The sequence below is a fragment of the Lutra lutra genome, chromosome 1 (assembly GCF_902655055.1).
Source record: "Lutra lutra chromosome 1, mLutLut1.2, whole genome shotgun sequence".
NCBI classification, from domain to species: Eukaryota; Metazoa; Chordata; class Mammalia; order Carnivora; family Mustelidae; genus Lutra; species Lutra lutra.
In genome coordinates, this window is record NC_062278.1 from 43,844,576 (window position 1) to 43,862,347 (window position 17,772).

The 17,772-nt window shown below is 39.8% G+C and overlaps 1 protein-coding gene across 1 annotated transcript; it reads right to left on the reverse strand.

Annotated features, from left to right (window-relative positions):
• Positions 1 to 14,898: 14,898 nt before the first annotated feature.
• LOC125095928 (poly [ADP-ribose] polymerase 2-like) lies at positions 14,899 to 16,665 on the reverse strand. Its single transcript, XM_047722501.1, is given in 1 exon segment — positions 14,899 to 16,665. A coding segment is annotated over 1 exon segment (1,704 nt). The 5' UTR covers positions 16,643 to 16,665; the 3' UTR covers positions 14,899 to 14,938.
• Positions 16,666 to 17,772: the final 1,107 nt, after the last annotated feature.

Sequence of the window (17,772 nt, forward strand, 5' to 3'; positions counted from 1 at the left end):
CAGTAAATTTGTACAATTGACAATAAAAGATTTTAAAAATAAAATGTATTTGTGAAATCAAGTAACACACTGAGATTTAAGAAAATGTGCAAAACACAACCTCAGAAGATCTAGAATTGATAAAATGTAAAATATCATAGTGATATGTAAATAAAGGTACTTCGAACTTTAGAGATGAGTTTGCAAAGAATTTTAGAATTACATGCAAATCTGTATAAGAAATAGAAGTATACCCAAGAAATTAAGAATTACAGTATCAGTAAATAATGTGTAAAGAAATAGAAAATAATGTGAAGAAGAAAATGTGCATCTGGGTATGATATTGAAATATTGGTTGTAGATCAAGAGGTACAAGGTGGAAGAAGGACGGACATCTAAACTCGGGAATAAGCCAAATACTGGAAATCCGTAGATAAAGGGGAAAAATAAACACAATGCTTATTTCTCTGTGGACCATGCTGCCCCATCTCTCTGATAATTCTCTTACACTTCTCTTTGCCTTAGTAAACACGTTTAAAGAGAATTCTCCAAAGTCAAAGAGGTGATAGGCAATAGGTGATGATGATGTAGTAAGCAACCACAGAGGTGTTTACTTCTTAGGCAACTTGCTCTCTTGAGAAGGAGGTTTCACTGTTTCAAATCAACTTGTCTATTTTTCCCCTTTGATGTGTTGTTAAAGTTTTACAAATTATTTGAGATATTGCTTCTCTTCTAATACTCTAAAACTTTGCTGATGCAGAGAAAATGCTCCAAGGTTAATAAGTTAGTCTTTTATCATATAGAACTTCATATATATTCAAACTGTGATCATGTTCCAAATTGTGCCTTAAAACAGTTCATTAATAATAGCTGATGTCTTTACATTTTAAGGTAGGTCAATTATATTTGACATGACAGTTGAATTTCATTAAAAGGTAGAAAACATTAAGTGTAAGAAACACTTTTTTTTGCTGATAAAGGAGGGCATTTGGGAGGGGGAGTTTGAAATGCATGAGAATGCAGCACATTTGATTTAAGAGGAAATGTCTAACTGTTCTATATTAAGCATGTATCCTTAGAATATAAGCTTTTGAGAGTAAATGGGCAGTCACTGCCTCAGCCCAGATTCCCCCAAAGCAGTGCTGAAGCAAGGTTTTGCATACAGATAGTTTATTTGGGGACGGGATCTCGTAGAGCAGGAATGATGGATAGGGGTATACAGGGTAACTTTCTAAGGAGACCAAAAAATGTGTGGTAGACCTCTTTGACAAAAAGGAGGGCGTATGTCTGTCAACTCCTGTCCCCCATTGGTCAAGCATGATTCTGTAGGCATTATCTCATTCATGTTTCTAGGTTACACCTGCATGAGTAGCGAATGTTCCCATTAGCATCGCACATTGTGCCATTGGAGAAGCCCTCATAGAGGAAGTGCGTGGTGTACATACATGGTGAGTCTGTGGTGAGTTGCTGGTCGTAGCCTCCACAGGTCTGGTTGCCATAGCTGGAGTAAGGAGAGATGCTGGGAAGACTTGAAATTAGGCACAAGATATGTATATGCAGTTCAATCTTTGTACCACTAAGATCTGTTCAGACTGTAATTCTCAGGATTATTTGAACAAGGTACTATTCCCAATGGTAAAGCTTGTCCTGAGGCCATAATTGATATTCATTATCTATCTCTTCCAATATCCATTCTAGATTTATCTCCCCTTCAGTCAGAATTTCAACTCATCTGTGTTGCTTGTTTAGTAAAATGATCCTTCAGATCCAAAGGGGCTGAATTTTTAATTGAATTGTGTTATTGTATGATAGTAGTTGTCATTGTTTGTTCACAGCTATTAGAGAGCACATAAGCACCAAGAGGTGCCCCATGAATCACTTGTTTTCCAGACATACTATTCACTTACTCACTATGGTAGTTGCAATCCTAGCTCTTTGTGATAATCATGGTCAATAACTCCCTAAGTATGGTAATTCCTTTTTTTTTTTTTTTTGGTCTGTGATTCTTTGATGTGAGGATCCCAGCATAATAGTTCTAGCTTTAAGTCTGTTGGAGCCTTTACTGTATTTCTGGTAGAAGGACCTCTTTTTCCTTTAGGAATTCTCCTCTAATGTGGGAATAAGAAGCAAAAATTCTGCAGGTGTATTAGTGGGAGTATTGAATACAAGGGTTGATTATATTTCAACCCCTTGGTTTATGGACCTGTGTATTCTAATTATTGGGAAACAGTATTGGCTTTTGGTTTTGGTTCAGCACCTTAACCCATTCTGGAGGTAAGGACACTGACTCTACAGGATCTTGTCCCCAGGCTGGCAACATAACTGCCTTTAACAGGACACATAGCATGTTTCTACTGGGTTAAACATTCTGGGTGGCAAGCTTTGTAATAAAACTGGAGGATCCATTGTCATTTCTCCATTGTTACACCTCTTTCTGTCATAAATAAGCCCCTTACTCTCATACACTACTGTGTAACATACAATGTAAATGACTGATGGTCAAATGAGGCATTTGGGAAAGAAAGGACAGATCCATATTCCAGAACAGATACTGAGTTGGGTAAGTATTCATCACTTATCCTCCAAGATATTAAAGTTTAGATATAGTCAAAATGCCAACAAGTGGATAACTATTCCCCTTGAGGGATGATTCCAGATTGAAGGCATAGTATCACTTTTGCTGCTGGTAAGTTGATTATTTAGCAGTGGCAGTACTCTGGTCAGTCTTGCTGAGAGGGAACCCATGCTGTTGGGTCCATGTTCAGTTTCCTCTCCCTCATCTACAGCTCATTTCTCCAGCATTGGGTGGCTGAGGAAAAAGGCCAGCATTCTGAGGACATGTAGTTCTGGCTGTTTGAATGTTCCATCTTTTCTCTGCAGTGGATACATTCTTATGCACCTTATTGTGGGATGAGAACCTCTGCATACAGAGTTCATGACCAAGCATACTGCTCACAACTTTGCTATGTGGAGGTTTTCCTTTCACCATTGTTATATACAGCCATCCCTGAATGAGAGTATAGTACAGCAACATTCAGTTTGTGGCCAGTACCAATACCAGTCCCTCTGTCAACCAGGACCAAGAATTTCCCTTCTTGGTCAATTGGTTCTAGGGCATGTCTCCAAAAAGACCAAGTATATATCTGAATTAGCTGACATGGGACCCGGGTCTTTTTTTTTTTTTTCCCCCTTGTAACTTATTTGCATTTTCTGGATCTGCTCAGGCATCATTCTGAAGGTGTCCTTTCTATCATGCGGTTGGCTGACTGCTGCCTGCTCTGTTACAGGATGGACAGCTCCCAACACAGTCATTTGGTAGCTCCCATTAGGTCTTAAGATTTTATCAAGAGTCATTAATACAACAGGAGTTATTTTTTAAGGGCTGGTAGTTCTGCCACAGAAAACATAGCCTTGTTGCAAAATCCTTAGAATTTGTACATGGACTCCTATGTTGTGGCTTAGCAAAGATGCAAAGATTTTTTTTTTTTTTTAAATCCACCACGTATACTTCTAGCATCATCAGACATACTAAGTCATATGACCCAAGTGTCAGGACAGCTTGCATACATGTGAGACTTCCTGCAGGGTCTTCTTTATTCTGGGAACTATTTTATTTTTTTATTTAAAAAATATTTATTTATTTCAGAGAGAGAGAGAACATGATCAAGGAGGAGGAGCAGAGGGAGAAGCAGGCTCCCTGCTGAGCAGGGAGCCCAAAGTGGGGATTGATCCCAGGACCCTGGGATCATGACCTGAGCCAATGAGAGATGCATAAATGACTGAGCCACTCAGGGGCCCCTACTCTGAGAACTACTAAAAATGGTCAGCATTGTAAGTTACTTAATAAATAGTGCAAAACAATTTTCAAATTTCTTCGATATCTAAAAGGGCTACAAACTGATGTTTCTCTTTTCATCACAGAGGGTACAAAATGCAGCATATTGTCCTTATCTTAAACAGAATGTCTCAGTATTCTTCTGACCCCTGGACATCTATAAACTTCACAGTAGAGTATGTCCCTGAATTATGATATTTATTTTCTACCCCCTGGCAATTCTGTCTTTCCAGATTACTTACCACTCTTGAGTGCCAATTAGCAGTATGTTACATTGTAATTGACCAATAATGTTCTGCAGAATGTGAAGATGATCAAATTCCCTGTGGAATAGGACGGTTCCCTGAGGACAGGGAGTGGGGTAGTTAACAGGCTTGAGAAAAGAGTGAATGTGTACTGCTCTCACTTCCAACAAAAAAAGAAGTGCCCTCTTTCTTCTTCTGGTAGTGATTGAAAAGAATGTATCCAGTAGATCAATAAACACATACAAAGTGCCAGGGGCTGGGTTGGTATGTTTCAGTAAAGAACTATAGCACAGAAGCAGCTGTGAAAAAGGCTACTATTTGGTTATGTTTATAACAGTTCACCTTCATTTGCTTTTTCAGAAACAAACAGGTGAATTGATAGAAAAGGTTTGTGGGCAGTGGGAGTAGTATCTAAATTCCTCCTCCATTGAAATACTGCTTTTCCTTTGCCATCCTGACAGATTTCAGTGGCGGTTCAATTGTTCCACTTATCCATCCTACCATATGGCTGTTACGTCATAGGTTGGAGAACTAATGTGAGAGTGTGCCAGCTACTTCATATAGCCAGTCAATTATGCAATTAGAGACGGAAGAATTAACACCAGAATCAATCAGTAGGAGTTTGGGACCATTGTGAATTGGAGTTGGGCCAAAATTATTTTTATTACTGGGTTTTTATAAACCCTTTACCAAATTAGAGGACTCCTGGTGGGGTTTCATGCCCTCTGGTATCATGCCTTGAAACAAAACAAAATAAAACACAAAACTTTGAGTCCTATCCTTTCCCCACTTTAGGTCATGGATCTCTTTAGTTATAAAAGGAATGTTTATCATTTTATCATATATGCTTGTGGAGACCTTTTCTCAAGGGAATCTAACATTCTATTTGTAATGGGCTGCATTGTGTTCCTCTCAAACTCATATGTCAAAGTTCTAACCCTTGGAACCTCTCAGAATGTGACTGTTTAGGGATAGCATCATGTGTGTGTGTATGTGTGTTAAGTTGATAGGTCCCCCAATAATGGGTCCATGATCAAAGGAGCGAGACTGATACAAAGCGAAGGTCAAGCAAAGCTATATTTTGTGCCCAAGCATCAAGAATCAAACCGACTGGTCGGGGCTGTCTCTTACAAAGAGGCAACCCCTCCCAGCCTCACAGATTAACTTTTACAGAGCAAAGGCCATGTGGTTGAGCCTGGCCACACACAGGTGGCCAATGAGATTGCAACACACAGAGAAAACTGCACAGTCATGCTAGGTCACACACGGGTGGCCAGTTGAATGTCAATTTATTCTAGTAGATATTTGAACTAGCCTATCACCTTGGTCAGAATTGGCGCCCTAAAGGCGGGGCCCACTCTCCTTGGCAGCTAGGGAGACAGTATGCACGCCCCACTGATTGGATGTCTCCACCTGGCCTCACCTGCCCTTGTATCTGGGTTTTGCTACCCAGAACTGGTTTCCCGGACTTGCTTTTAAGTAAGTTCCTCTGGGAGGGCCAGGGTCAATCTAAGTTTACTGCATAAACAACAAAATGGCTTTCTCTGGTTAAGTAGGCCCTTACAAAGTTATTCACATTTATTATTATTATTATTATTATCATTATTACTATTTATGTTAATGTTGGTCACATTTATTATTATTATTATTATTAGTTACATGTATTATGTTAGTCATAATCCATCATTAGTTTTTGATGTAGTGTTCCAAGATTCATTGTTTATATACAATGAATTCATTGTTTATATACAATGACTCAGTGCTGATGGAGATAGTATCTTTAAGAAGGTAATTAAGTTTGTTGTTTGTTTTTTAAAGATTTTATTTATTTGAGAAAGATAGCAGGAGAGAGAGAGAGAGAGAGTGAGCACGTGAGTGTGTGGGGGTGGAGTGGGAGAGGGAAGAATAGTGCAAGAGGGAGAAACAGGCTCTGCACAGAACAGGGAGCCCGATGTGGGGCTCGATCCCAGGACCACCCAGGCACCTCTAAAAATGTAATTAAGTTAAAATGAAGTCATTAAGGCAGGCCCTAATCCAATATGACTGGTGTCCTTATACGAAGAAAACATTTAGACACAGGCGGGAAGAGAAGGACGATTAATGAAGATGTAAGGAAGAAATGGACATCTGTACATCAAGGGGAAAGGCCTCAGAGGAAATCAACCCTGCCAACATCTTGGTACTAGATATCTAGCCTACAGAAGTGCGAGAAAGTAAATTTTCATTGTTTAAGTCTCCCAGTCTGTGATACCCTGTTAGGGCAGTCCTAGCAAAATAAAATTTAAAAGAATAAAATTATTCTTTAATTAATGCAGTCTGGGTATGTGGACTCACTTGGCTTTGGAAGTTGGGCAAAGGATTGTGATTATACAATAGAGCAATTCATCTCAGCCCTCTTATTTCCAGACCTTGATTGTATTGTTTTTAGGTTCATAGAGAAAAGTAACATACTCAGCTGTACATCTGTAATGCCCCTTGAAGTATATAATCTTTTAGTCAATGATCACCAGGAATTTCTATGGATTAAGACACTCTGCCACTCTGGCTTTACTCTAACATTTAAGTGCTGCACCTGACCTTTGCTGTTGTGTGATTCTATAACTGCTATTAATATTAGTGATTTCAGTAGTAAGTATCTCCTATTGTCATTCCCTGCCTGCAGAAGTCATTCCCACTGAGCTTTTCAAAGATAGCGGTGCCTCTCTCACTATTTCATTTCTTGTTTCCTTTTTTTTTTTTAAGATTTTATTTATTTATTTATTTATTTATTTATTTATTTATTTATTTATTTATTTGTCAGAGAGAGAGAGAGAGAGCACAAGCAGGCAGAATGGCCGGCAGAGGCAGAGAAAGCAGCAGGCTCCTCGCTGGGCAAGGAGTCTGATGTGGGACTCGACCCCAGGACCCTGGGATCATGACCTGAGCTGAAGGCAGCAGCTTAACTGACTGAGCCACCCAGGTGTCCCTCATTTCTTGTTTCTTTATGAAGACATGTCCTCCGTGTCCTCCCAGGGAACATAATCAGGTAGTAGATTTTTCAGTCTCTTATAGTAAATTTGTTTAAATATTTTTATTTCCTTAAGTCTTCTGATCCCCTTCTCAATACCATTCCAAGGACATTTTATAATCTCTATCTCAAATGATATGGATCAAGCTTCAAAGAGCCATCTGTATGGTTTGTTAGGACCAAAACCAGTTGTCCTTACTAGAACATTAAACTCTGAGTCACAGGTTTCCAAACCAATAAACTATCCTCTATTCAACCTTATATTCTGCTTTATATCCCTTACCACTGCCCAGCATAGTAGCCTCAAGACCGACCACTCATTCACACATATATTCTTCTGTTTCTGCTTGTACATATTAGCAGTCGCAGTAATTCTTTCAGTGTATAAGAAATTGCGTTTCCCTGTTTGGGGTATACTGCAGACCTAACCTTGCTTTTCAGTCGGAAAGAAATGAGGAGTTGTGGATATATATCGCGAAGAGGACAAGCAAAATCTGGCTAGACTCTAGGCCTTAAAGTCTTTGTGCAGTCATTAGGAAGGGGAAGGCTACTTTCTTTATCAAGGGAGAGAAGTCTGCTTCTATTGCCTTGAAGAGTTCAGGGATTCCTTTTGGTTTGAGATTCTTCGAATTTTCCATCAAAAAAATTCCATCTTCAGGGGTGCCTGGGTGGCTCAGTGGGCTAAAGCCTCTGCCTTTGGCTCAGGTCATGATCCCAGGGTCCTGGGATCGAGCCCCGCATCGGGCTCTCTGCTCAGCAGGGAGCCTGCTTCCTCCTCTCTCTCTGCCTGCCTCTCTGCCTGCTTGTGATCTCTGTCTGTCAAATAAATAAATAAAATCTAAAAAAAAAAAATTCCATCTTCAGGTTTTTAAGGTGATACACACACACACACACACACACACACACACACCCCACACATATCCTTGAAATATGTATATATTTTTATTATGTAAAGTTATTTTTTTAATTTTTAGCAGAGTTCTGATTCTGATTTAGCAGATCTATCAAGGCCATATGCTGAGTCCTTTTGCAGCTCAATAAAATCTTGGGCCTGGTTTTCAGGATGTATCCTAGTGGCTGTAGGAGATGTGGATTTCTTCAAACACTCTTCTAGAAATCTTTCTCTTCAAGCATGCCTTAAGTTGATGAAAAGCCAACCTGAGCTTGGCATTTCTTTTTTCAAGGTTTCCAAAGCAATCAATTAAAGACACTTAAATCCATTCTGTAAAATTACATCCTATAAAATGGTATTCTGATAGCCACAGACACTAACACTTGAACTTTCCAAGTGTATGCCATCCCAATCCACCTAAGCTGAGATTCCTACTAATCGTGATGCTCTTGTATGCCTGGGTCCTAGCACACACCATCACCTGTCTGACTGAGTTTGATCCAGTTTCCAAAGCCCTTTCAGAAGATCGGTTATGTAGACTCAGCTCAAGTACCAAGTATCTTAGCACAGGCACACAAGAAAACAGAGCCTGGATCAAGGATTACAGGCAGAGAACGGGAGTGAGGGGTGGGAGAATAAAACAGGGAAGGAGGGAAAGCTAAAATAAAGATGCATCATTAAATTAGCAATCAGTATGAGAAATTGTGGCTTAAATTCATTGCACTTTATGGCGTGTTTTATGAAATGTGTCTTAGAATGATCTGCCTGGGGGATGAAAGGAGGAAGCATTTATCCTTTGGCTTTCATCTCACATTGGTTGAGGATGACTCTGGGCATTCATTCTCCCCCACTTCCAGATTGGTCATGCCTAAATGCTGAGCAGGTACCTGCAGACATCCCACGCTGTAGCATTAGAAAAATCCTAAAGATACGAGCTATGAAGCAATGACCTGAAGTTTCTCCTATGTAAAGCTTATCAAAGTTAGTGAAAATGTCTTATTGGAATATCAGCAGGAGTAAGAGGTGGGGTCAGGAGCATTTAAAGTGGAAACACAAGACTTCTGATTTGTAGGCCAATAAGTGCCTTGATGGTAAAGCATTCAAATGTTTTCTTCCTTTAGAAAAATACTGTGTTTATGGGAAAGTCTCACACAATTAGATTTTGATTATAATGTAGAATTATCTTGGGTCTTGATTGCAAGTAATAAAAAGAATTGATAGGGGAACCTAGGTGGCTCCATCAGGTGAATATCTGTCTTTGGCTCAAGTCATGATCACAGGGTCCTGGGATCAGGCCCCATGTCAGGCTCCCTGCTCAGTGGGGAGCCTGCTTCTCCCTCTGCCCCTCCCCCCCGCTTGTGCTATCTCTCTTTCTTTCCCAAATAAATAAATAAAATCTTTTAAAAAAAGAATTGGGGGGTACCTGGGTGGCTAAGTGGGTTAAGCCTCTGTCTTCGGCTCAGGTCATGATCTCAGGGTCCTGGAATCAAGCCCCCACATCAGCTCTCTGCTCAGCAGGGAGCCTGCTTCCTCTTCTCTCTCTGCCTGCCTCTCTGCCTACTTGTGATCTCTATCTGTCAAATAAATAAATAAAATTTTTTAAAAAAATAAATTAATAAAAAAAGAATTGATAAAGATAAAGCATTTTACTTTGTGCAAATCATGTCAATAGGTTCCCAGTTTGTTGAACAAGTCTCCTCATAATGCTTCTTCCTTCCAGTTTGTGCAATTGCCTTTGCCAATCACTGTATTTATCAGTGGCTTGTATCTACCGGATGTTACACAACAGAGTGGTGCTGCTGCAGATAAAATAGGTTGCGTTATTTTACTCACCAGTGTTGCCTTGAATTAGAGGAAAGCTCATTAACAGCTCTAGAAAGGTGAAGTAACTTTTCAGAGTTTCACTAGCTTCTTGTAGAAACTCAATACAGAGGTGAGGTGAGATTTGAACTCTTTTCTCCTTCATAGTTTTGGAGACTAGTTTTCCAAATAATCAGGTATCAAATGGGTAATCCTAGGTGATTGAGGACAGCAGTGACAGCTTGTGAGTTATTTATCATTATGATTGATAAAGTCCCTGGCACACGGTAAGGATATGCAATAAACAAATGTTCATCTAAGCTTGTTTTTATTTCCATGGCTTTCCTATTCAGTTCTATACAACTTATGACCACTCAGCAGAATACCATTGTCACAGAATGCAATACATAACATAAAACAGATTTGTAGTGTTGAGGTATGCTTCATATCCATGAGTATGAATGAACTAAAAGTATCCTCTTTAAGATCATTTAAAAAAAATTTTTTTTTTTTTTTAAATTCAATTGACAGAGAGAGACAGCAAGAGAGGGAACACAAGCAAGGGGAGCGGAAGAGGGAAGAGCAGTCCTCCTGCTAAGCAGGGAGCCGGATGTGGGGCTCCATCCCAGGACCCTGGGATCATGACCTGAGCTGAAGGCAGATAGACACTTAAGGACTGAACCACCCACGCACCCCTTTCATATTATTATCCTGTTCTTTCCCTGTGCTCTGTCACTGTTGATTTAACTTTGGTTAATTTTCCCTTACCAACTCCTCTTTCCTATGATAAAAAGTTTCTTAGTCTAGTTTTATAATTATAAGCCAGTTAATTTTCCTTTTAAAAGTCAGTTTAAATTTGGCCTTTCGTTTCTTGCAACTAAAAGCATTCTGTTAGATACAGCCTTATTCTTCTTGTTTTTCACTCCTTTACCCTAATATGACATCATTCTCCACTATTTTCTACCAATTTCATTGAAGAATAATCATCATTTATTAAACAATACTAAATCATCATTTATTAAACAATAAATCACAGATACTTAAAGGGTACAGACTAAGTTTTGCCATCTGTATATATACATGAAACCATCCTGTAATCAAGATAAGGTACACATTCATCACCTCTATAAGGTTTCTTGAGCCCCTTTCTATGCTTCCCCCCAATTCCTCTCTCACTTCCCAATCAGTAATCCCCTCTCTGTCACTCTACGTTAGTTTGAATTTCTTAGAGTTTTATGTAAATGGAATCCTACATTCTGAATTACTTTTTATTTGGCTTTTTTCACACAGTATAATTATTTTGAGAATTATTCACATAGGAGTGTGTGTCAATAGTTTGTTGCTTTAACCGCTGAGTAGAATTCAATTCTATGGATCTGCCCCAATGTTTATCCATTCACCTACTGGTGGACATTGGGTTGTTTTTAGCTTTTGCTTTTTTAAAAATAAAGCTACTATTAATATTTGTGTATAAGTTTTTGCATGGATGGATTCCTTAGTTTTTCTTGGGTGCAATTTAGGAGTGGAATGGCTAGTTTGTATGGTGAGTATATGGGTAACCTTTTTCAAAAACTGCCAAGTGCTTCCCCAAGTAGTTATCACTAAAGAGTGTGAGAGCTCTAGCTGCTTGACATCCCACCAACAGTTGACAGGGTCCTTGAAACACAAGCACTCAAAGACATCAGGTCCTAATCTCAAAAACTATATATGTTACCTTATTTGGAAAAAGGACTTTGCAGATGTAGTTAATTACGGATCTTGAAATGGGGACATTACCTACCTAATCTGGGTGAGGCCTATGTGCCGTCACCAACGTCTTCATCAGAGAGAAGCAAGGAGAGTTTTGAGAGACACTGAGAAGAGGAACTGATTTCAAAGTGGAAGCTGAAATTAGAGTGCTGTTGCCTCAACCCAAAGGAATGCTGGAAACCGCCAGAAGCTGGGAGAAGCGAGGAGCGGAATCTCCCCCAGAGCTTCTGGAGGGCGGGCAGGCCTGTTAGTGTCTTGATTTCATATGGCTGACTTCTGAAATATACATTTCTCTTGTTTTAAGTTACCAGGTTTGTGGTAATTTTTTATGGCAGCCTCAGGTAACTGATCCAGTGGCTCTCCAGTTCTCAGAAACATGGTCTGCTCTTGATCAGTTGGATATTTCTCCCTTGGGCCTTGATGCTTCAGTGGGTGACAGCAGGACATTAAATAGAACAAATTCAGAGAGGTAAAATGGAACATGTCCAGTAGTGGTGTTATAGGCATAGCAGTAGGTGGTGGCCATATATCCTAAAATAGCTGGAACACTGATACCCTGGCCACAGGGTTGTGTTTTGTGTTTTGTGCATGTTAAGAGTTACCTTAGCTTCTATTTCCTACCTATTCTCTTTAAAGATTATTTATTTATTTATGATAGAGAATGAGAGAGAGAGAGAGAGAGAAGGAGAGAGCATGAGAAGGGGGGAGGGTCAGAGGGAGAAGAAGACTCCCCGCTGAGCAGGGAGCCCCATGAGGGGCTCAATGCAGGGCTGGATCTCAGGACTCCAGGATCATGACCTGAGCTGAAGGCAGTCGCTTAACCAACTGAGCCACCCAGGCGCCCCTCCTACCAATTTTAAGCCTGGTTCACTACACTCCTATGGATTTTGTGAGGCTCCTCCCACCCTGTTTTGTTTTGTTTTATTTTCACCCCAAATAAATCCTTTGAAACTATAGTTGATTTTTATTAATTGCAGTTGGAAGTTTGTAGATGATTTAGGCAATTAATCAATCAATCAACCAAGCTTTACAGTTTGAAAAAGAGAAAGAACAATTTTCCTAGTATTCAAATTCTTTTTCTTTTGGTTAACAACTAAACATACAAAATGCTTCAGAGTTAATAGTTCTTGGGTACTTGTCATCGTCTCTTACTTTTCTCAGAAACCCAAATTTAACAGCAACAACTTTTAAATCTTGCAACAACAGTGTTATACCCTAACCCTCAGTAAACTAAATCAACATTAAGTTCCCATTGGGGTAGTGCTTTGAGTTTAATACAGATGGATCTGACCATCATATTGTACTTTTTTTTTTTTTTAAACATTTTATTTATTTGACAGACAGAATACAAGAGAGAGAGGAAGGGAAGCAGGCTCCCTACTGAGCAGAGAGCCTGATACGGGGCTCAATCCCAGGACCCTGGGATCATGACCCGAGCTGAAGGCAGAGGCTTTAACCCACTGAGCCACCCAGGCGCCCCCATATTGTACTATTTAATACTATTTTCCATTCCGGTGATTTATTCTACTCTTCGGACCACTTCCTTCAACACTCAAAAGACTAGTCCTCTGTTGTACATTACTGATATAATGACTTTTATGTCACATTCATAGATGCCACCATTTTCCCCCATGTTCTTATGTAGCTAAATTTGTTTATTGTAGTTGAATATGTCTTAGGGGCATAGTGAACTTTGCAGTGATTAATTGAAAAAGTTTTAGATATACACACAAGACATTTTTTCAAAATATTTTATACATTTAAGAAATGTTTAGAAACAAAATAAAGAATAGATGGACATTTGCATTTCTACAATCTAAACAAACCCAGACTTGAATTTCAGTTTACTGTATTTAAATTCTCGTAAGCTCTGTTTACATAATATCATAGGAACAACCCATTGTCTGAGGGAAAAAAATCAGTAAAAATACTGGATAATTCATAGCAAAAATTACTGCTTGTTTAATCAGTTTTTTTCAATAGTTGGTGATAATTTTATATAGAAATAGCCTTAGGGCCAAGCGTTAGCTTATTTCTCTCTCCTGTCAAATGTAATTCATAGAGAGTTAATTACAATTTTCTATGCCCTTTATCCTTTTACTCAGGTGGGCTACACTCGAACAATAAAAGGGAATTAAGAAGCGATGCAGGAGACTAAACACGAGCCAATCTGGGACACTGGGGCCAAAAACATATTCTTTGTTCTCATTTTTACAATTCTGATACTAGATATACTGCCTTAATTGCTTATAAAGAGAAAACATTGCATTTCATATGGCCTTAATACTTAGAATGATTAAAATCAACTTAACATTATCACTATCTCTTTGTACAAATAGGAAAACCTGTCACTTGAGTGCTGGGCCAGCTCCTCAACAGTTATTAGTTACTATTACCAAAGGTGTCTCAAAAAGCACAATATCCTAATGCCATTATTCTTTAGTAACAAGCTTTTATATTTTTAATGCAACTATATAATTTCAGTCTCACCATAACCATTCTAAGGTTGTTACGGCATATCAGCAAGATAGTACCATTGAGGGGAGCCTAGATGGCTCAGTAGGTTAAGCATGGATTCTTAGTTTTGGCTCAGATCATGATCTTGGGGTTGTGAGATCAGTCCCATTTGCGCTCCTCACTCCGCGCAAAGTCTGCTTGAGATCCTCTCCCTCCCACTCTGTCCTTCCCCCACTTGTGCGCTCTCTCTCTCTCTCAAATAAATAAACAAATAAAATCTTTTAAAGAAAAGATGGTACCTTTGAAAAAAATTAAGTAATAGACTTTTGATTATTAATTGTATCATCTACCTAAATTTGCCTCTTCCAGAGAAAGACATGTAGATGACTCTCCTTTAATATTCTTCTAGGATGGGAATATGACAATAATCCAGATAAATTATGGGGACATATTTTGCATTTGGGAGGAATTTTTACTTTTTCAGAATCATAAGGTTGAAGGGACTTCAAAGATTTAAGAAATCTAATCCCCATATTTTTCAGAAGAAAAGACGGTACATCAGAGTATGATGATAGGCCAAAACACAATATAATTTATGGCAGAAGTCATACTAGTAAGTCTTCTGATGTGTAGTTCTCTGTCTTATCTGTGATAGAAGACATTAAAAGGGTGCACCACAGAATCCTTTTAGGTAATACATGTATTTAGTGCCTACAATATCAGCATATTTGCAAGCACTGCATTTGATAATATTTTTCTGGCTCACATTTAATTAATGTCAATAATTTCATAGAAAGAGTGCTTTTGCCCTGTCTTAACCATTACTAGTTATAAGACACAAGGTAGCAAGTCACTTTGGCTTTACTTGCCTCAACTGATGATTAGATTATGTGACCTCCAAGGCCTCTTCTAGTCCTTAACTCTTTTTTTTTTTTCTTGTTTGAAGATCATACCTTATCTAGTTTATTTAATATTCACCACAGCTGCAGGAAATTAAACTGAACCTTTAGCAGGTATCGCATACGGACCTGGTTGGGGTTATAGACAATAAATTCATTGTAGTTGAGGGTATAACCCTCTGGATTCAGAACTCCTGTGTCACTTGCTGGTCCTAAGGGTACCATACTCCCATTCAGGGTGATGAAGGAGGCAGGACTGGGAGCCATTTTGCCTAGTCCCTTGGTGCTATGTTTGCCCTGAAGTAATCTTTCTGCCTCAGGATTGGCCTCTAATAGCTCATTACACTGACCTAAAGCGACCTCTGATAAAAGCAGTAGTCCAGTATCCTTCACTCGAGAAGCAAAGCAGTAATTGGCACTCTTAGAAGACATGTCGGTGAAGTAGATTCCTTTCCCAAACATGTAACCTGTGATGGGAGCCTCAGGTGGGGCAATTCGAAGCCCATGGCTCAGGATTCCCACCCAGTTACTAAGCCTGGAACCATGCCATAGCAGCATCCTGTTATGAAGGTCCTCTCTGAAGGCTTCTTTCTCACCCTCCTTCTCCACTTCAAAGACATCAAGCAAGGTCATGGTATAGTCCCTGTGTGTGGGAGCATGAGTAGACTGCAGGTACTGGGAAATCACTTTGAACTCGTAACTTTCATGGTCTAGAGGGTGCAGGGCACAATGCAGTTTTCTGTAGTGTTGGTTCAATGGGTGTTCTGGGCTTTGCAGCTCTGTCTTCACCAGCTTAATGGCAATTTCAATGTCTCCCAAAGCCTCTAGTAATTGTACTTTGTCTGACAGTTCTTTCTCTGTCCGGATTAATGGAGGGGTACGGAGTCCAAAGTCATGTGGGATCCTGGTGTAGAATTCATTGCAAGCTTCCATGAGAACTCGTCCATGCTGACCAGCCCGAATACAGTCCTCCATCTTCTTTAGAGACTGGTAGCCTGCCTTGAGTTGTGCCACTGTCAGCTTCCCCAGTGGGGCTTTCTTGGTGTCGTATTTCATTTCTACCATCGTTTATTCCACGGCCTGGACATTACAGATCAACTCTATCAGCTCCTGCACACGAAGATCTAGCTGTGATTCTGGTTTCAAAGGGGATGTAAGAGAGTCCCCTTTTGATTCTTCTTCACTCTGTGTATTGGTGGTATAGTCCATTTCTAGCATATCATATTTTCCAGGCACCTTCTCAAACTTCTCACGGTCCTCCCGATTGTTTTTTGTTTTGTCAAGGAATTTCTTCTGAAAGATTTCCTTGGCTTTGTTGAGGTCCCCTGAGCAAGCCACCAAGCTGTGCTGCCCCATTTTCCCAACACGGCCCCATCTCATCCAAACGCTGAAGTGCCTCTGGGCATCATCTTCTAACAGCTGAATCAAATAGTACTTGTTGTTGTTGAACTGAAGATTGGTCTGATTTAGCATGACATCATAGACATCATTCCCTTCACAGTACACATGGGCCTTTCCCACCTTGGCTGTGCACTCAGGATCAACGGGAGCTTTGCCCTTTAACAGCAAGGTCTTCACGGACTCTTGCTTGTCTTCTGTTTTGTTATTATTGGCCTCTCCTCCATTCACAGGCTCCTTTTTCACCCCCTGCCTCTGGCATCTTCGAGTTTTCTTTGCAGGCGGAGGGTCTTCTATAGCTGTGTTGCCATTATGAACTCTTCCAGCTTCATCTAATGCTCCAGCCCCATTGCTGCATGTCCCCCGCCGTCTGGCAGCCATGGAGCCTGAACGTTCTTGTCAGCAAACCCCTAGTCCTTAACTCTTATTCTGAAACACACATTTATATCATCTACTGTGTCATTCCACATCTGTGTGGGAAATTCTTAATCATGGATAAGTTGGCAAGACAGGATTTCTGGTGAATGGATTGGTCTCTTACCTTTCTTTTTTCTTTTTTTTTTTTTTTAAGATTTTTTTAAATTTTTATTTGAGGGAGAGGCAGAGAGAACATGAGAGGGTAGAAGGGCAGAGGGAGAAGCAGATTCCCCAAAGTACTCGGAGCCCAATGTGGGACTTGATCGTGGGACTCCGGGATCATGACCTGAGCTGAAGGCAGCCACTTAACCAACTGAGTCACCCAGGCACCCTGGTCTCTTACCTTTCTTTACGGTGGAGCCAGAATCAGCCTTCTTTGCTCAGTTTCCACATGCCCCCACCCAAACCAAGTCTTCTCCCTGTGATACCACCCAGCCTGGCACAGTCAGGTAGGCACAGCCTGGCTCTCTCGAAAACATAGCTGGCTGAAGTGCCTAGATATTACTATGAGGGACCAGAAATATACTTACTTGCTTTGAACACTTTCTGAGAACTGGATACATAGTATTCCATAAACACGTACAGCCAAACATAACAGTTATATTTCAAATATATGAATATACTATCATGAATAGGAAAAAAAATATTTTTTAAGAGCCCAGTGAATTCAGGGTAAATTTTTGTCTTTTATTTTCTCAAATGCTAAAATTGTCTAATGTAGTAAATGAATACTATCATTTGGGGAGTCAGCACCCCAGTGTCTTACCAGTGTCCTTATTTAGGAAAAGGTTTGGAGGTCTCAGGTAGGGATAATTAGAGAAACCAGTATGTGCTGAGACCTTTACGGTCAGTAGTGGTTTAGTGAATAATATCTTCATGAAAATATTTTTTAATTTTTATTAGAGGCTTGAAGTCTGTAGCAACTTCTAGGTGCTATCAAAGGCTTCTGAAGAAAGCATTTTAGGGCAAGAGTATTTTCATTGCCTCTCCAATCCTATCTCCTTGGGTGTTGGGCATTACCTGCTCTGCATACTCATTTTAGTCCTCAAGTTCCTTTGATTATTAAGAATCTTCATGCTTGAAAACCTGGCTCT